At 45.9% G+C, this 20,377-nt stretch overlaps 1 protein-coding gene across 6 annotated transcripts in view; it reads right to left on the bottom strand.

Annotated features, from left to right (window-relative positions):
• MEIS1 (Meis homeobox 1) overlaps positions 1–20,377 on the bottom strand; it is a 105,790-nt gene that overhangs the window by 58,468 nt on the left and 26,945 nt on the right. For all 6 annotated transcript variants that reach the window (XM_068675638.1, XM_068675642.1, XM_068675640.1 and 3 more), the window contains one exon: positions 20,324–20,377. This exon is cut by the window's right edge and continues 58 nt beyond it. In XM_068675638.1, the coding sequence (XP_068531739.1) occupies positions 20,324–20,377 (54 nt within the window). The remainder of the gene's footprint in view (positions 1–20,323) is intronic.

The following is a 20,377-nucleotide window of genomic DNA, read 5'->3' as shown; positions in this document are numbered from 1 at the left end:
AAACATTTCATTGTTGGCTGACACAAACCAAAACGCTTGGGTTTGTTGAGCCAGTCTAAAGCATTTTCTTTTGGGCCAATTCCAGACAAACTGATGCTGGCCCAAGCTGCAGTGTGCCCTGCAGGAACTGTAGCTCAGATGCTGTTTGCCCCAAATCCTTTTTTGTAGGACTGGATCCCATATGTCACAGGGGTCATATAACTATAATGAATAGGAGAAATTTAGTCTAGCTGCGGGGTGGGCAGCTCAAGATTCCTGACCCATTGAGTCCATGCAAAACATTTTTAGTGGGAAGTTCCCATGTGTTTTGTTTCAAGTGAAAAAGTTCTTGCTTACTTGCAGTGCATTTTCTTCTACTTCCATCACTCATACTTTAAAATAGTAGTAAAAACAAACAAACAAAAAAAATATTTTTCCCCTCAATCAGGAGCATCTGCCAACAAAGAGCAAGGCATGATTCAAAGAAAATTGACATTAAACTCCCCTCTGCATGCCATGGCAGCACCATGCACTCCATTTCCCTACATAAAGCAGTCACTCTGAAGCTATCAAAGACAGAAATAAGAGGAATGAGAAAAAAAAATGATCCCCCACAATCTACCTTTTGCCTTTCAACAGCAACAGCATCTCCGCCACCATTGCTAATGCTTCCATAAAACATCCATCACCTTACACGACCTTATAAAGGTCCATTGGCAACAGCCCGTTACTCAAACTCCAGTCACTGAAATGCCTTAATTGGATAATTACTGAAAAGGCACCTGGCTTTAAACCTAAGCCAGAAATTATTCCTTTACATCTAAAACGAGAGGGAGACAACTTTTGAATCGTTATGGAGGGTTAATCCAAAATCCCTTGTGAGTCAGACTGCTGGTTCCCACCGCATATCCCTGTATCTCACAGCCATGGAAAAGGAGGCAGAGAAGCGGGCTGCCACGTCCACCTAGAAGAACTACTTCCACAAAGTGTCTGTGAGGTCGGGTGAAGTCAGATACCTGTGTGCTGGCTGAAACTACTGGGCAGAGGGAGGCAGAACAACAGGGACACGGAAATCTTCCAGTACCTGAGCTCTGTCTGAACACGGCAGGAGCTGCACCCACGACACTTACCCTCCTCTTCCCTGAGCAAATGGTGGAAAGAGTTGTGATCATGACCGAATGGACGGCTTTTGGACAGCACTGTGAGTTTCCTCCCCTCACCCTGCGCCAGCAGCGTCTGGCATGCTCAAAAGAAGCCTGCTTCACCCTCAGAGACAAAGCCTTTCACTAGCACATGTGTAACGAGCTCAGAAAAATACCTTACAAAATAAGCAGCCCCCTGTCAGACCTTTAAAGGAAATAGTGGAGACAGAATTAGCAGTGTTTTTCTTAGGCTGTCCCCACCACTCCTTGCTGACAGTGCCCTAAATCCACTCCCTTGTTCTTCCAGCAAAAGCCGGTCATTCTGGAGGGCTGGTGACAATAGCAGGAGGCTGCTTCTCGGGAAGGAGGTGCAGAAGCCAAAAGAAGATAAGTAGATTTGACAGAGGCAAAGCTCACACCAAATTTTCTTCCACTTGACTGTCCTTCTCCAACACAAAAGGCAAAGCTACTCTGATGAGGTGGTGCTTAAAAAAGGCTACAATGGGAAAAACAAACCTGGAGCTGGGCTTTAGGGCTGCAGCAACAGCCCTGAAGTTGTTGTCTTCAACACTGGTTGCTGGAGAAGACGGCTGCTTGTTCTGCCCAACTGCCCACATTCCCTTGCTCTACACACTTGGGAGCAATCAAGCAATTACCACCACAGTCTCTCTAAAGATTGGAATCTACTTTATCACCCCCATTAACATCCCTTGGGTGCAGGGAGGCACCAAAGGGCAGCCTGGGGTACAACGTCGGTGCATCCAGAAGGAGGGCACAAACCCAGCCCCTGCAGCAGAGCCTGAACACTCGAGAGGGTTTGGAGGAACCCTTTGGAGAAGCAGCATTAATGTGGAGATGGTCTCAACCAACTCAGCACCGAGGCCGAGCAACCTTCATGTTCTGACCCAGGAGCACGCAGGCACCAGCAGCTCCATCAGACGCTTCAGTCCTACCGAGTTAACACGTCCCCTTGGGCTCCAGCTGAACAGATCCGTGTCACTGCTATGGTTTTGGTTTCCTGTGACTTTTCTATCACAGCTTCTGGTGTTCTGCTGTTTGTCTTCCAGAGCAAATATAATTTTGTTCGTTTGTTTGTTTGTTTTCAGATTAAAACAAACAAACAAAAGTGGAAATCGTCTGGAAGCAAACATCTCAGAGGGTCCAAAACACACAACAAATGGGAAAGCAAAGTCAGATCAATGCTGGACACACAAAAACTTCACTTCACTATGACCTACCGGTACGCACGTGCCTTATTTTTACCTCTTTCATCTCCAATCACTACATATTCCTAGACATTTAGCTACCTGGCTCTACCTAGAATAGGCAAACTGATGGGAAAAGAGGGTAAAACTTCTGGAGTGCCGCAGAAGCTGAGTACTGTTTATGGCACTACATCTAATGGCCTCAAAGATAGGAACCCCCTGTGAGAGGGATGAAGGATGGGAGGGAGGAAACTCGGTCATTTCCAGATAATCTCTCTTTGGCTCCATTCCTTCTGAGTCAGACCTCAACCAAAATCTCACACAACGATCAAAGCAAAGACACGACTTAGAAGAAAGCCACCAACTGTCTCAAAACAAGCAGAACAGAGCTCAAGCAACCCTCAAAAGACAAGCCCAGAAGATTTCTGGGATCTCATTTCGAATTCACGTGGTTTGCTGTTATCTCTCATAGTAACGGGGTAGTAGAAACACGTAGTAAGAAATACATTGTATGCTTTTAGCTACATGAGGTACTTTATGACATAAATGAGTAACCAAGGAAGCTGAAGAAAATGTCAGCTTTTGGAAGGCTAAAAGACATAGGAATCTGCCTCCTGTAGGCAGGTACAGACCAGAAGGAAGAACAGTCCTGCCCCCACCACCCAAAGACCTGCTTCTCTACTGATGGATTCTGTGTGAGGACACACCACGCACACGCTGCTCCTCTCCAAACACCAGCAAGCTCCTGGTGTCCTTCCTGGGCATGCAGTATGAGCTGGAAGGGTTTTACAGGTACTGGTTGCTGCATGAAGGGAAAGACCGACTTTTCTAAGCATCCTCTAAGTGCTGGGAAGAGAGAAGAATGGAAAGGAAATGGAAGGAGCAACCTGGAAAGGAGAAAGGAAAAACGGGAGGCCCTGGCTCAAAGGAGAGCGTTCACCACACCCTCAGCCATGCCTTCATCTATAGAAGATGTTTGCTTTTACAAATCTTGGAAAAAATGTGGTGTGTGAGCTAAGTCAGCCCCTAGGCAGATTTAACTTGGATGACCTGCCCGTATTCTGCAGATCACCATAGGTCTCACTGACCTTGGCACTGACACAAGGATCACATTTTCTCATGGATGAATTGCTCTGGAATAATTCTGCCAATGTAGTAGGCATAAATAGCCTTTTATTTAGCGCTGGACAAATATGATCTCTCTTTCTGCCTCTCGCCTCCCCAAACAAAATCTATTTATTAGGATAGGGATAACCCCACCCTTAATAAAGGTCTGGGGCCAGACAGAAGCTTGGCTGCTTCGTGCTCATGGCAGTCCATTTTCAGATTTTGCCTTCAACATGATGCGCTTTGGAGTTAACTAGTAAGGTTTATTGCTTTTGATTGGAGTGGTTGGCTTGCATATTTGTGGATTAATACTGGAGGGGGAAATACAGATCAATAGTGGGAATATTCAGCTTCAGTCACTGGAACAAAACCCACAGTCCTCACCTTACAAGCAGGTTAAGAGCAGCTGCACTAAACCCAGTGAAGTCGCACTGAGATAAGCAGAAAAATCACATCTCGGGCTTGCGGAAAATGAACCAATTTGGAAGGAACAGGTAAACAGCGTGTTCTTGGACAGGAGTCAGTGCAGTTTGGATGATGCAGACCTTTCCATCCAAGTCTCACTGGTTTGTGTGTCTGGTCACTTGAGGTCACGCCGCAGAGCTCCCAGGCTCTGCAGAAGCCCTGCACGCTTCCTCCCCACCGCGGAGGTGGCTAAAGTGGCTCTTAAAACCAGTCGTTACTCTAATGCCACCTGATCCTTAATTGCTAAAGAAAAGTGGACTGAAACCACAGAAAGGGCTTTCTGGCACAGGCTAAGGAAGTATCAGTTCTGAGGTCTGAATAATATCCCCGAAAAACATGAATCAGAGCGGTCCTTTCACGCTGCATCTTGATAGAGGCGGGCGGACAAGACTTAATGAGACTGTGTCGATGAAGACCAGGATGGTTTTGTAGCATAGGTACACACGCACTCAAACATGGTTAAAAGGGAAAGAAAATACTTGCAAACTGGTATTCAAACCCTGTGACAGTCAAATAAAGCCTAGTAAATACTATTTCCAGCTTTGACTGTCACTAGAGCAAGAGTCTCTTCTAGTAAACTCACCGCGTGTTGAGCAGAATGGAAACGCAATTTTCCACTCATTTGGGAACCGCTTGCCTCAACCATACCCAACTTTCGCTGTATGGCTGACCACTTACAACCTAGAGCAAGCACCTCAGTCTCCAGACTAGGTCACTAAGCCTTTTCAAGCACAAAAGGAGGTCCCCAGCCACACGCTCGTACTCTTTTTCATTGCAGTGTTAGAGCAATAGTCACCGATGCCAAAACTGGCAATTCTCTTGAGACAGGAAAACGCTTTCACAAATATCTGCCAATTATCTGAACAGGCACCAACAATGCCAGCCTCTGAACCATTGCTAATCACACTGCCATTTTCTATGCAAAGCAACTTTGAGTTTTGTAATTTGTTTGAGCTGCCTGACCAGCTTCACCTGCAATTTGCGGTTTAGGCAAATGAGAAGGGAAGACGGAGATTTTCATCTGTAACCACAGGCTGAAATTCAAAGCTGAGCTAAAAAGCATTCTTACTTATGTCTTATTTAACAACTTGTATGGCAAAGATTTTTTGACACAACATCCGTATTTACAATGGAAACGGTCTATGCAGTGACCCGAACAAGAGAAAATAGACCTGGGGAGGGTCTTGCAGGCATCACCACGTGGAGGCTCTCCTTCGGGCTCGCCCCTTCACCAACCCCAAAGGCTTGCAGAAAGCCTGAGGTTGCACGTGAGCACGCGAGGGGAGGTTCAGGCCAGCGGCTGCTGTCTCTGTTTGCTCAAAGACAACACAAGTTTCTACCCCCCCCCCCTCCCAGGCACAGACAGGGAGCTGAGCTGCAGATAAGGAGGTTGAAGGCTCAGAGCAGCCAACAAACATGCTGGCAAGCCCAACTTTCCGAGGCCCCGCAGGGCTCCGGGCAGGTTACAGCTCGTGGACGGCAAGCAGAACAGCTCGCAAGGAAGCCCCCCTGGGACATCCCTGGAAGCACCTCACTCAGCTCCATCCCCGGAGCTTTCCCTCGAGAGCCATCCCTCAAGATCCCAGATAAGAGCCACTGACAAGGTGCTGACTGAAAGCCCGTGTTGCTGCTGCCAGCAACCTGCCCTCCCTCCGCGCCTGCGAGCCTCCGGCGCTCCGAGCCCAGCTCCAGCCCCAGCCTTTGCACCGCAGCTTCGCAAGGACGTGAAGCCCTGAATTTCATATTTCCGGGGGCACCACTCACAATCTGGGGGTATCTTTTGGGGACAGACTCCAAAGGGAACTTGCTCATCTTTGATACAAAAATCAGAGTTCAACATTCTGCATAGAAATTATCAAACAGCGACAACAAACACACACACACACACACACACAAAAACCACCTCATCTGCTAGCAAGGGTTGCTACAGATATGACTACAAAGGAAAATGGACAAATGAGCCTTTTGGAATGCATATTAGTGCGCTTAAATGGACCGAATGTGAATCTTGTTAGTTTGGAGTGGAAATAGGTTTAACTACGGTTTTACATTTAAAAGCAGCCAGGGAAGGGACGTGGAGAGAAGTCCCAACAGCTGCAGCGCCCGGCAGACAAAGGGGCCCGCTCCCGACCAGCACAACAAAGCCAAGCCCCCAGTTGTTTGAATATGGCCATTCCTACCAAATGAACTCAGCAACAGATTTCGTTTCAAGGCTTCGCTCCCGGAGCCTTTCATCTCATGAAAGACCTCGGTGCTGTTGAGCTGAAAGTTGAGCGAACCATTGCTAGCGAGTTTCAGGAGCCCATCGACTGGGTTTTGCATTTAAGTCCCCAGCTCCTAGAGTCATGCAAAAACCTCCCACCAAAAACCACACACATTTATGAAATGAGCAACCTCCTGATGGTATCGAAAGCATGAAACCTGGCCTCCTGAGAGGTAGGCATGGCAATACAAACACAGCTTCCCAATGAGTAATATTAAATACATATATATTTATATTTTTTTCCATGCACGTCCAGATTTTTGCACACCTCAGATTACCAAAACAGGTTAGCAAGGACAAAGGGTTTCACAGGATGGCCATGCTGGAGGGCTGAGGAGCTGCAGAGGACGCAGTTTCGCATACAAACACAATGCCCAAACCCATCCCCTGCTCTTCTGCAGCACAAAATGCTTTATCCTGCTTCTCCATACGGAGTGAAAATTTCCTTCCTAAAGAGAGACGAAGTTTTAACACATATTCATCCCCCCTTACTTGAGGCATTTAACTCAGGCAGTGAAGTTAAGCATCTGACTGCAGCGATTAGTCCTCCCAGAGTGCCTCCACAGTCAATGGAGAGAAACAGAAACTCTCCAGAGGGAAATTTGGGATTGAGATGACTAAAGGAGTATGTGCACTATTAGCTTTGAGTACTGCGCAGAACAGTAAAAACTTGCAAGCAGCGAGGCTCTCAAGGAAATGACGGATAATGAGGGCTGAATGTGCCCATCGCTGTTTTTAAACAAGGTCTGGATTACTGGGCCCCTTCTAAAATTACTCGGGATGGAAAGGCTGAATTTAGCTCCCATCCATTACCTTATCATGAGGATACAACCTCATGCTTCCTGCCACTGGGAATCTGGGACGATGCAAAATTCTACCCCTTATCATCAAATCCAAATTAATTTCTTCTTCCTAATTTGCCTTATTCATTAAAAAAAAAAGAAAAAAAAAAGGAAAAACCCTCCTTGTTAGATAGCTGAATTTATGTTTTACCATGCTAAACTTAAGTGCAAGAAACAGGAAGCTTTTACTTGGAAACTGGAATTTCAAGCACTCGGTGGCAAACAATGAACTGGGGAGATAAAGATGCAATGGAAATGGTAGGGGACAGACCTGACAAGCTTCCTGCCCACGCTGACTCAAGAGCATGTGTCCTACCATGATACGGAGCAGCCCCAGCGCTTGCTTTTATTTTGGTAATTGTATTTGTTCCTGTGAAAACCCCTATAAAAACAAGTCGGAAGACCAGACAATAGTCGACCCTCCATCTCTTATAGCCAGATCTTTTACTTAACACTTTAGCAGAAGATGTAATCAGCGGATCTTTGTCCATTTATACAATTCTCTCTGCTGCAATGAGGATTGTATTACACTCTCAAGCATGTGCACCAGCCAGATCCGAGCATCAAGCCTTCCCCATCACTTCAAGAGATTGATCTGATACTTGAAAGCACATTTGCTATTATCTACTACAGCCCTTTGGAAATGACATTACACAGATACGGGGGGCAGGCAAATATTGCCGCTCTTTTATTATTCCTGCCATTCGCTCGCTTGTAATATCTGAAAAGTTCCCAGGTCAATGGGATTACGTTATCTGCCTCCCCTCGCTTTATCTCTTCCCCGCACCCCACAGGTATCCATGTCAAAACGGGACTCTTCGGCGGGGGGTTTCTTTCACCCGGGTCAGCCTCGGGTCAAGCTTTTCACCACTTGCTAATGCAAAGCTTCCCCCCAGCCCTAAAATCCCCCGAAACCCGGGGGGCCGGGTTGCACCCGCCCCGCATGCCTGCTGGCCCCGCAGCCGGTGAGGGCCAACGCTGCTTGGTGGGGCTGGGGCAGCCAAATCCTCCCAGTATGGGGACTGGGAGGGGGCTGGCATTTCCAACCAAGCAAAGGCAAAGAAGGAGAGTCTCCTACAAGATCAGCTCGGCAGAGACTTTATTCCTGCACTAAACTTGAAGGATGGGAGCCTTTTAACTAGTTAGGAGCGACTCGGACTATATTTTTGCCTACCAGAACGGAGATCAATTTTTATTTAGATTGATTTTAAGATTTACATGCGAGAAATGGATACAATTGGATCAAATATATACTAAAACAAATTGTTGACTCCCATGAAAGCCAATAAAACCAAAACAAATTTCACAGATCTCATCTAGGAGCATCTGAGATTTGTTTTATTTCATTATTTCGTATACGTTTACGGAGCAGAAATTTGCTTAACTCTTTTCCAGTTTTCTTTTACTGAAACAATAAGGCTCTCCGCAGAATATTTTGTACTTGAATATTATCACCAGGATGGCATATGGCAAACTAGCAGCAGGCAGTTTATCTTCATCCTCTTTGGAGGCTAAAATTAGCACAATGCTTTTGCAACACTATATGATGTATTCAGACCAGGATGATATACCTAATACACTTTCAGCCTCATCCCTGGCTAACCTCCAGTATTCAAGCAAATTGATTATTAATTTTAATTGAGTATTAATACGGGCAACAGCGAGTTTGCATTTATCAACTTGAGAGGCACTTTTAAGTTCAACGCTGGCGTTTCACCTACGCTAACAGCACCAGTAAATAAAATTAATGCATTAACAACATATGGAATTTCAATTCATTTGTACGAGGCGATTCTAATTTATATTAAAATGTTATATAGGAAAAGCCGTGCTGCAAAACTGCGTATTTGTGCATTCTGTGTTTATCAGTTATGGGATATAATTAATCTTGCTGAAGTGCTGGTACACCCGTGTTATAACATGCTCTTCCTGCTCCAGACTGCATTCCTGCAGATTGTTAGCTGTTTACTTTATTGGGATTAAATTAAACCAAGTCACCAACTTTACGTTTCCTGACGATGTGGCTATGCTGCACTGGAATGAGCTCTCTCTGCTCTCCAGTCTGCTGTTCAACCTGGTAAATTATGGCCACCTCAGGGTTTCTTTTGATGGATTAAATCTGTGGCGAGACACTAATGTTAGCACCGTTCGCTAATTTGTATTTTGTAACTGTAATGCCAAGAAACTTAGCACGATGCTCTTTCAAAAGGAAATAAGGAGGGTCCTGAAAAAGCCACTGCACTCCACCAGGGAGGTTATTTTACCACCTTTCTTGCCAGGTTCACAGAATAAAAATGTCTAACAGTGGGAGGAAGTCACACTCAAGCCTGTATATGAACAAACACACACGAACTATAAATATTTATATGCCGACATTCAAGGATTCTGTGGCTCAGCCTGCTTACCAGCTGACAAGAGAACCCCCTACTTTACCTACAGCCTCTTACAAAAACACAACACGGGACCAATTCTGTCTGATAGTTACACTGAAATTACGTTATTATGATTCTTGCTTTTACACAGCTGCTCTCACAGAGAATTTGCATGGGTTATTCCAGGCAAACACAAGAAAATGGAAAATGGGCAGAATCCTGCACCTCTCCTTGGGCATCCTCACTGCTGCAACTGGGAGCATGAGAGAGAATTCAGAGATGCTTTGCTAATGGGAGGAGTATGGCATGAACATCACATTTTGAGCACAGTTTGCTGCTTCTTTTCCACCCCTTGCGATTTGCTCCCACCTCACCCCCTACTCTTTGGTTTCTCCTTCAGCGCGGTGCTGGGCAGGGAGCAGCTCCTGTCAAGGCGATGGGAGCAGGGGAAGGTTCTCCACCCTACCGGCCTTGCTTCCATGACCTTCACCTGCTGACAAGGCAGAGCTAAGTCATACCTTCTGAGCTCCACAGGGACACTACAGACTCCAGATTATTTTTAGCATGCATCCATGTGACACCTATTGCTATTTGCAGAGCTGGGGGAAGATTTAAGGATCAGCTAGGCTGTGTCCACCACCTCCAGCTTCTTCTTGAGGACATAGCCCGTACCTCCCTAGTAGGTCTTCTCCTGCCATTCTGCAACAAAGAATTACAGCCCTGAGACCCTACACATTCAGGGCTGCAAGAGCCATTTCTCTCCTGTGGCACAGCAACAGCCACAGAAAAACAAAGGACTGAGGAGTAGATGAAAAGGCCACCCCTGCTACATTTTTAATTGCTTGTATGGTTATTTCTTCTTCTTTCCAACACCTCCACGTTATGCTTCTGCGAAGAGCAACCACAAAAAACTGCCTGCAACCTCCACGTGAGGTTTTTGCCGCTCACAGACATATGAGGAAGAAAATAAACACACACATATCTCATCCGTGGCTATTAAACACAAGCTACCACCTGGCGATGAGGAAGTTCCCAAGCCACAGGGTGCCAAAGGGTGCCAGAGGGCTGTGGGGAAACAGTGCTCGCCCTGATGGGACGCTGCTTTGGTCTCTCCTCTGATATTTTGCATGGCACTGACTGTGGGGTCCCCAGGCCAGCGCAAAATGGTCCCCGATGAATTGCACCCCGATGTGGTGCCGTGGTGCAGTGAGAGCCACCCCGATCACCCAGGAAGGTCCCCTTCTCATTCATGAATTCAAAAAAGAAAAAAAAAAAAAAGGCGCGTGTGCATCAATGTGCTTAGAAAAAAATGATGTCAGCATCTTATAGCGTTGATCCTGTTAATTAATCCCTGAAAGAATGCCCCCTCGCCCACAAACATATAATGTAATGCCGGCTTAATCTTACCTAAAAAAAAAAATACAATGCAATAAGATTACTACTCTGACTCTGCTAACTGTTACAGCACTGCTTAATCCTGTATTTCTGTGCTTTAACAAGCTCCTGCAACACTGTACAGAGTTTATCAGAGCAGTTTCTGATACAAGAAGGACTTATGTTTTAAACAATGTAATTCCATGCTCCTTTGTGCTCTTTCCGCGTTATGTTTATACAATGACTTTCATCCCGGAAGATCTCAAAGCCTATTGCCTGCTCCTGTTCCCATTGAAGGCTTCCCTTCAGGTTTCACACTGGAGCAGGATTAGAAATAAAGAAGAAGAAAATAATAATAAAGGGAGTAGGGGGGGTACGGCAGTGAGATGTGCCAGGGCAGCAGGATGATCCCTCCTGTCCCACTAACGCGGCTGGGTCATGCAACACCAAGCTGGCCAATTCCTCCCCAAAATCACAAGGGGACACACCTGGGACACTGCCAAAAAAGCATCATCATCCCCTGCTTTCTGTCTCAGTTCCCCGGGCTGCCCTCCCACCGGCACAGCCCCACACCGCCTGCAGAGACCCCGCTCCTACCCCGTGCCTGCAGCCACCCATTTCCTGACCTGCGCCGCTTACAGACACATTCAGCTTCCCACGGAACAGGAGGAGAAAGCTCTGCTCCCTCCCTGTAATTATCAAATCAGCCCGAAAATGAGGAAGAATTGAGAATCCTCACTATAGCACGTCATAAAACACGGAGAAGGCTCGCGCTTGCTTTATGCTGTTTGAGCAGCCTGCCAACAAAACTTTACAAAGAGCACAGGAATTCATGTTTGCCGAGATATTAAAGTCGTAAAAGGGGAAATTTTTATTTTATTTTCCCACAGCCTAAATGAAGGTGAACCAAGCAAATTTGGCAGAGAGCGCGAGTCAGATGCCATTTCCCACAGCAATGTGGTATTTTCCTCTGGGAATAAAACATTTTCCTTAAACTACTGTTTATAACTCTTATCAGTTCAACAGCAATAGAGCCATCAAGTCCAATATCTTGTGGAAAAAAGTCAAGGTCAACAAGTACTTGCATTTTCGTTTATCTTTAGCTGCAATTGCTACTGACATTCAATTGGGTAATAAACATGAGGACTGTCAAATGCTCTCAGCAAACAGGTGATCCAAAAGCTATCACAGAGAAAGAGGCTACTGCCAGGTAATCAAACAATTCTGTTGCAACAATTATGATTTGAGTGCATTCATTTACAGAAGCAATCGCCTGTCAAATGTGAATGAATATTGTCAAACCATTCCCACCACCGGGGTAATAAGGGCGAGGAAACACAAACTACGTCTTACTTTCTAGTTCTTAGCAACTAAAGCACGCCGGCGTTAGCGAGACTCATCAAAAATCGAGTAAATAAATAAATAAACAAATAAATAAAAATCAGTGGGTATCTTACATCCCGAATTAAAAAAAATAAAAATAAAAAATTAACGTAGAAACCAGAGCAGATCAATCTCGTGTCCGTCTCTCATGGCAGCAATTATGGGTGTGTAGAAAAGCCATGCACAAAGCGGGGCTGGACAGAACTGGCTGTGCTACGGGCCAGCACTGGCATCTGCGCCGTGGTTTTTAATAGCTACAGAAGGGCCTATTTTTCCATGAATTTTGTCTAATCTCCGTTTGACCCCCGCTGACCTCCACAGCGCGCTGTAGCAATAGAGTTTGTCCAATATGTAAAAGGTGAGCCATCTTTTTGTTTCTTTTAAAGCCGCTAATGCTCTGGAAGGCTTTGGTGAACACGCACCCCTCGTTCTTGCATCGCAGGATAAGCTCTGGCTTCATCCCCGATGCATTACTTTAAAGACTACTCTTCCAACCTTAGTCATCTTATTTTCTCCCCCTCCCAGCATTTCACGTGAAAGGTAAAAAAAAAAAAAAAAAAAGGGTTTACACAAAGCAGCCAAAGGCCGCACCCTGTTGCATCACTAATCCAGAAACAATGCCTGGGTACGGGTTTAGAGTCATTGCAATAAAATGTTTCTCAAAAGCGGAGGCCATTTCGGGAACACCACTTTGCTTTCTTAACCTCTGATTTACAGAGGTCAATGACACACACCAGAAAGTCGCGTTCGGCCGGCATCGGACAGCAAAAGACCCAACTGATGTCAACAAAATCTGAAAGAGGCAAATGGGGACCGGACCAGTCCCCATGGAAAGCATGGGGGCCATATGGGAAGCTCATTGGCTTCAGGAGCCACCACGAGCTGAGGGAGCACACCCAGGATATGTAGGGAAGAAAGCACAACAGAATAAAAGCAACACGTTTTCTAAATGCAATCATATCAAACTGATCTTCAAGACACAAGACTCAAGTATTGCTAAAAAAAAAAAGGGGTATCTTGGGAACCAAAAATCTGTTTCCGCAACCACTTGCGATCAAAATCCTCTCCACTATCCCATCCAAGAAGGAAAGCAAGATGGTAGGGGACAGCTCAAGACGAGATTTAGCAACATGGTATTTCCCACCGCTGTTCCCTGCTGCTTCACCAGAGTTTTGGCGTATTCAAGAAATAAATTCATCCAAAATGCACTTGGGCCATGCAGTAACACCTTTGGGGTCTGTACAAGCTGATGGGATGTCTGGTTGAGGGTCAGGACCACGTCCTTACGTACATGGCTACGTACACATAGACTTGTGCATGGCCACATGGATGTCTCATGGGATAGACATTTCTAATGTTAGGTCTCTTGCTCCCCACCCAAAAAAAAGAAAAAGGACTTCAGCATATGAATACCAATGGGCTGAGAAGTGAGGAATATTTGTATTTCCACAGCCACTTTAAAGGTAAGCAGTTCCCTATGTCCTTCTCCCTCCTTTTGCTGTGCCGAGGAAGGCAATAGCTTCAGCCTGGAGGATCTGCCTCCTCCCGTGATCAGCTCTGCTCCCCTCCTGGCCTGAAGCTTTTCCACTTAGGGAAGGCTGAAAGTCACCTTAAAGTGTGCTGAAACATTTGTGCTGGTTTTGAACTGCTTATTATCTTTGGGGGCTGACCTGAAAAACAAGTTGGTGCTTACATGGAGATATTCACGTTTCCCCGACAGGCAAATGGGAGGAAGGGAGGTTTTTACAAGGAAAGGAATCAGTTTATGACTGTGTTACCCATCATTTAGGCAAAACAAGCAATATTGGTAAGTATTTGAGTTAGTTTTGCCAAATCTGAACGGCAAACGCCTGTTAATAACAGACGTTCAGAGCTAATGTGAACGATTAAAATAAATCCTGGCACCGGGAACAGATTGATGCTCAAATCACAGCACACGCTTCGAAACGAGCTCTCTCCCCCATGCACCACACTGGAAGTGAAACCCTACCTAGCTGCAGTACAGAGGCTTAATGCTGCCAAAATCCAACTTCAGCAGCTGAATCGGGCTGATGAGACCAAAAAAAAAAAAAAAAAAAGAAAAAAAAAAAACAAACCACAGAAGGAAGAAAAAAACAGTTTCACGCCCTCCGGCTTTAGAGCAGAATGATAAATTGACATCGTGTTGTTATGAGCATAATCCTCAACCACTCAATCACTGTTAAAAAATAAAACATGATTTTGAGGAGATAAAAATAATTAATGCTGGTGCTGCTGAAGAATGTGCACCTACACGAACAGCCTCAAACCCGGAGACCCATCCTTCGAGTTCCCTGCTCAAAATTACCAAGCCCGTGCATGTAAATGTTTTGTGTTGTTTATTTTTTTTTTTTTAATCTCGTGTCAAACGAAGAGGCACAGGTGCTCACGCTGATCCAAAGCAAAACAAGCGCAGCCCACTTGGTGGAAAAGCAAGAGAGGCAAACGGGATGGCAGAGCCTCCGAGAGAAAACTGATCCTGCTGCTGCTCCTTTTAAAAACAAGCCTATTAGGCTTAATTCGCGATTCACAATATCTACACCACCGGGAAAAAATACCGGGAACAGCCCCTGTTGACTAATGCCCTGTCTTTTCCAATCGAGGGTCACATCCAGTCTAACCGATCGCATGATAATGGCATCAGAAAAGGTCAATCAAAGACAAGCCGAAGCTTCCACTGCCTGGCTGACCTTCGGAGCTTGTGACAAATTGCTATCAGTCAATGTCAACTAATGACAGCGGCTCTTTGGCTAATCAATTGTTCTAAAAATGATCAAGAAAACTACTCACAGGACAGCTCATTTTCACATCAATGCCTGTGAAGTATGAAAAGCTCATTTTTTGAGTTTTTAATAAGCTCATAAGTAAAGCAGTTACTTGGTAACAGGGGTCACCTTAGTGAAAAGACAGAACCTTTGTCTGCCTTTTACATATTCTTTTATTACCATATTATAGTAAAAATATGCCATGCCATTACTGTGCCAGAGGGCTACATAATAAAGGAGGTAATAGTTCATACATTTTTTGAGATAAATACTTCTGTGTTTTAGGGACCTCTGTTTGGATGTAAATAATTGTCCCTACACTTTCCCTGTATTTAAATGCAAAGCGAGCACCGCTGGCACACAGGTGACGTGCCCACTTATTATTCATGCAAACTTCGTGTGACAAAGCCGGGTGGCGAGAGGCACGCTGCAAAACCCAGCAGCGCCGCCAGGAAGTTAGGTCTAACAGCAGCTGGTTTGTTCCTCAAGCCACCCACCTGATGCGAGCACGACTTACTGGGCCTGCTTCCGACAGAGCTCGCGTTCGGTCGGAAAACCGCACGCTCGGAAACCCCCAAAGCACTGCAAAAGCAAACAGGCGTTTCCACGCTGGAAGGATCCTGCATGCAAAAGCTGACGTGGGAGCACACAAATCTCGGGCTGCACAGCATCCATCGCGGCCCTGCAGGGAGCAGAGCTGGAGATTTGTCCTCCCCTCCATGCCACCTGCCCGCGCCTCCACCGGCAGCGTCTGCAGCCGCCTGGCAGAGCCTCCCAGCCCGGCCACGCTGCAGCACACAGTCATGCATTAAATACGACCAAAACAACAAATGCTGCCGCACAATGGTCCAAGGCTTGAGAACCTTTAAGCTTTGCCTTCCTCCGGTCCATAAAGAGAGTGCAGTGCGTCAGCCAGCCGGAGCACATCTCCGGGCATCGCCCTACAAGAGGTCTGTGGAGCAGAAGCTGCACGAGCGTGGACACGTCCTTCAAGCCGCCCGTGCTGATGGAGCACGGCACAGCTCCTGCTCCTGGGTTACCTCCCCGAGCAGACTCCTGCCACCAGCACCTGTCCCGCTGCAAAGCAAGCCCACCCCTCCGAACCACGCGAAAAGGGCTAAACAAGCAACGTTCAAACTTTTGTTTTCGTCACCCGAAACTGCGAAGTGACAGCAGTTTCAGGTTACACCCTAAACCCGGCTGGCCACGGCAGTTTTTCAAATTAAAATATCTTCCGCGGCCTCGGCCCCTTCTCGAGCCGTTCGCGGGCAAGAAATAAAGGAGGCAGGGCGACACTTAAGCTAAGCCATAATTGGAAGTATGTGAAAAATGAAGTGTCGGTTCGGTCAATAAAGGGCAAAGGTGAAGGGGAACTGCAGCCCGAACGCGGTGCGAAATGTGCTCATTAAGACGCCCAATCCGAGGGCTCCTGCCCACCTATCCCATTAGTCATCGGCCATCTGACCGCTTCAAATGCCTGCCTCGGCGCTCTTATTACTTTTCTTCCCCATGTAAAAAGGCGAGCGGGTATATAAATCGTTGCTCAGTCATCTGGAACATAATGTGGCCCTTCTCTCCCCCGCCGCCCGGCCCTGCCGCCTGCCTTCGCCGGCTCCAAACAACTGCCTTGAGATTCCCTGCAATAATAAACGGGATTGCCTTTTGCCTATCGGTTGCCCGAAGTCCCACAAAAGGCCTGAAAAACATTGCAGCCATTGATACATTTTGATAAAGAAATATCGCCGCTTTCCACCCGCCGCTTGAAAGAGCAGCGATGATTGGGGAGGTTAAAAAAATGTTTTGAGCCGGGGCTGAGGCTCGCACACAAAAAAAATGGAAAAGAAACAATACGCACAAAAAGGAGACGCTGGTGGATTTTTGTCTCTCTTTTAAGTGGTGAAGGAGAGCTAAACACGGGCATTAAAGGGCCCCACTCTGGATCAGAAGTGACTGTACCAGGGCTTTGTTCAGCATCCTTCTGGCCAGACTTCTTGGAAAAACAAGCAGAATAGATCTGTTAAAACAAACAGGGCTCTCTGAAAGAACCTGCAATAAAACAAGCCGGTGCTGCATCGCCCGACTAGACCTAAGAACTTGCTGCCTTTTTTTTTTTTTTTTTTTTAATAGAATTTTGCAGGTTATTTCTCCGCTGGGTAAATTTGGTTCCCTTTGCACCATTTCGAAGCAGACCTCCGCAGGCCCTTCACAATGAGCTCAGAGCAATGGGAAGGCAGCCCTAGAAACTTTTCCATAATATTATTCTGCATTCCTGTACTAGAGCTATCCGCCTCGATGCCACAATACCGGCCCTTTATAAGAGGCTGTGTCAATGTGCTATGCAATAACACGTCCTGCTGTTCAGTGGCACACGGCTTCAGAACAGCTCCCTGGCAGCTAAATATGGATTTCTCCAATAGATTGAAGCAGCTGGGAGTCGTTGCTATCTACTAAGTAAATGCATTTATGCTTTAAACAAGACTTGAACATGCTCACAGGAAAGGGAGCCTCTCCTGCTTGCGTTGCTCCATGTGTTTTGTACACAGCCATCGAGAGGTTAAAAATGCACTCTGCAGGGATTAAGAGCAGTGATGTATCAGGTAGAGGAGAAAACCTTCCAGAAAGTCCCAAAACAGACTTTAATGCAGTCTGGGGTAAGGCTGTGTCCCTTCTCTGATGCCCGGTATGGCCACAACCATTGCTTGCAGCTGGGAAAAATGGTTTTAAACAACCATCTGTGAAGCCCACCAAAACCCAGGTGAAGTCACCCCCACCTCATGCATCTCCACAGAGAGCAAATGCGTTCTGGGATGATAGCACCAAAAGGAACTTCTGCAAACTCCTAAAACCAGGGCAGCCCACCATACGCAGTGTGCAGCCACTGCACCCTGGGTTAAATCCTGCACTCCCTGGAGGGGCCAGGTGGGTCCTCAGCCTGCGCTGTCACCCAGCTGCTGTACACCAGCCAGTGCCATGGTACCTGCTGATTTTCTGCCCCGAAAAGCAGCAGCTGGCAGAGGCCTATGTGTGCTTTTGGCTACCGTGTTGCCAAGCCTCTGAAAAAAAAGCCTGGAAATCATGGCATTTTGAACCAAAAGGTGGCTAGGGAGGGGCAGGGTGTCTGCTGTCTTTTCTTCTTTTCCCTTCTGGTCTCTCAGGATTACTTTGACTTCTTTCCTGCACAACACAGATAAAAACGTGCTTTTTTTTTTTTTTTTACACAAGGTGTATACAGGGGGCACGGGTGCACTTAAGCAAATGAGATTCCCTCCGAATCTCAGCCTTCAGGGGGCTTAGAGCAAACCGAACGCAAAGCAAAGCTCAGCAAGACCACAGCTACTCTTCCCTCATCCCCATTTCTCAGAAAAGAAGAAAAGGGCATTTCCCATGGGTGGCAAGTGGCCAGAAGGCAAGTCCAGAGACAGAGAACCAGTGGGCAGGGTCTCGTTTCCAAAACTTCTTTCCCAAGAGCCCTAGCTAGCAAATTCCCCCTTGTTTACTCCTTCCTAAAGTTTTAATGCAATGAGCCTTCTTCACAAAATGCCTTTTACTGAGCCCTCGCAGCAAATCTAGCCTCAACAAAAACTGCCACAGAATTTGGGTTAAAGTTTCAGAAGCATTGCTGACAGCCCTCCCGTGGATATCTGATGGGGCACGAGTCTCTCAAGTCCACGGTCCCTTCCAAAAACCCTTCCTGTCCGAGTTCACAGCACGCACCTTGCTAGGAGCAAACCATGATGGCAGTAAAGTATCAGCTACGCCTGGCACTCCAGACTAATAAAACGCCACATTTAGGAGAAAACAAAGCCTTCAAACCTTAAAAAGTACACAAGGAACTGAGCAGCTCCATTTCCAAAGCGCCCGAGCGGTTCGGGAGCATGCTGCAAAGCCTCCCCACAGCCGTTTGGTGCAGGCACGTCCACACATAAACACAGCACATCCGTCGAACAAAAGAGCAGCCCTGTCCCAGCCCAAAAACTCCCTCCGAATGCCAGGTTTTAGTTCAAAGCGTGTTTCTGTAGCAACTTTTTCACCCTGAAAAAACTCGGGGGTTTAAAGTTTGCCTCGAAAGCGAGAGGCTCTAATGAACATGCTGACACCACTTCAGCTGCAGCATTGTGAACAGCACCACTAGAATATATATGTATACATACTTGAAAGAAAAAAGGCCCCTTGAATTTATGTTGCATATCATTTTCCAGTAAAAGTCAGAGGTCAGAAGGTTACCAGTTTCTGCCTCAGCTCTGCAACAGTTTACTATTCCAGGCCCCATTTTTACTAGGCTATACTTGCGATGAAGTCAGCAAATTTTCTTTAAACAATAAAGTGTCTCAAATACTTAAAATTCTATAAAGAGATGTTATTCACAATGTAAGTTACGTCCATGCGTATAAAAAATTAAAATATACTGGTTTAGTTTAAAAACTAATCTTGTTAAACGCAGCCTTTGCCGTGCTAATCAGTACTGCTCAACCTTTTTTTGGAAACACAATTCCTTTGTTGTCTAACAGCACTTGAACGAAACACGATCATAAAACCAAATTTAAAAGTATATACCTATTCTGAGTTCAGAGTCAACTTCAATAAAGCACTCCCTTTTATATTCAGATTAAGGATCCTTTTTAAATTTTAATTGCATTAAATTAACGCTAAATCCACTGCAGTTGGTCTCTTCAGAAAAAAAGTATGAAGCATTTAAACAGCTTCTCAGAAAAAAAAAAAAAAAGGAAAAAAAAAAAAAGAAAAACCACGGAACTTCAGCTTTTTAAACTTTGGACCTCCTAAGACAGCGCTGATTACTTGCAGTACACCCCACTTCAGTTGCACCAAACTCATTTCATACTCGTCCTGCTACATTGGTTACTCTGTTTGGCTTGGCACTCAAACAAAACATTTTTGCATCCACGTAAATTGGAATTGAGTTTAAAAAAAAAAGTAAATAAAAGTACTGCTCAGGATTTAGTAAAGTGGGCCAGCTAGCAGCTCTTCTTTATACGCAACAAAGCTCTGATGGCATCTTTGAAATGTTAGCATGCATTTCTGCAATCTTAATTACAATTGCTTTTGAAGATTTCATCTCTTAGCCCATTTTAATGAAAAAAAAAAAAACACCCTTCCCATCGCTTATTTTTATTAAGCATCCTGGAAATTTGGTACATATGTTGCTCTAACATGTGCCTGCTGGCAGGGTCGAAGACCTAAAGATGCCAATCCTTTTACTAGGAGAAGATGGAAAAAAAAAAAAAAAAAAGGCAAAAAGTGTCAAAAAAAAAAAAAAGGACCATTTCCCAGCACAAGCCCCCTAGTACCTGAGCACATTTCAAAATCGGAAACAGAGGGACCGGTCCCCGTTGGCTGGGCGCACCGGTGACCGCTCTCCAGCTAAGCAAGCACCAGGGCTCCTTTCCTACCTTGCTCACTGCTGTTGTCCCCGCTGTGCGATGTGTGTCCCCCGCTGGAGGGCC

This window comes from Anas acuta, chromosome 3, assembly GCF_963932015.1.
Source record: "Anas acuta chromosome 3, bAnaAcu1.1, whole genome shotgun sequence".
NCBI lineage: Eukaryota > Metazoa > Chordata > Aves > Anseriformes > Anatidae > Anas > Anas acuta.
Note: the sequence above shows the minus strand (reverse complement) of the source record. Positions and strands in the feature narration are given on the sequence as shown.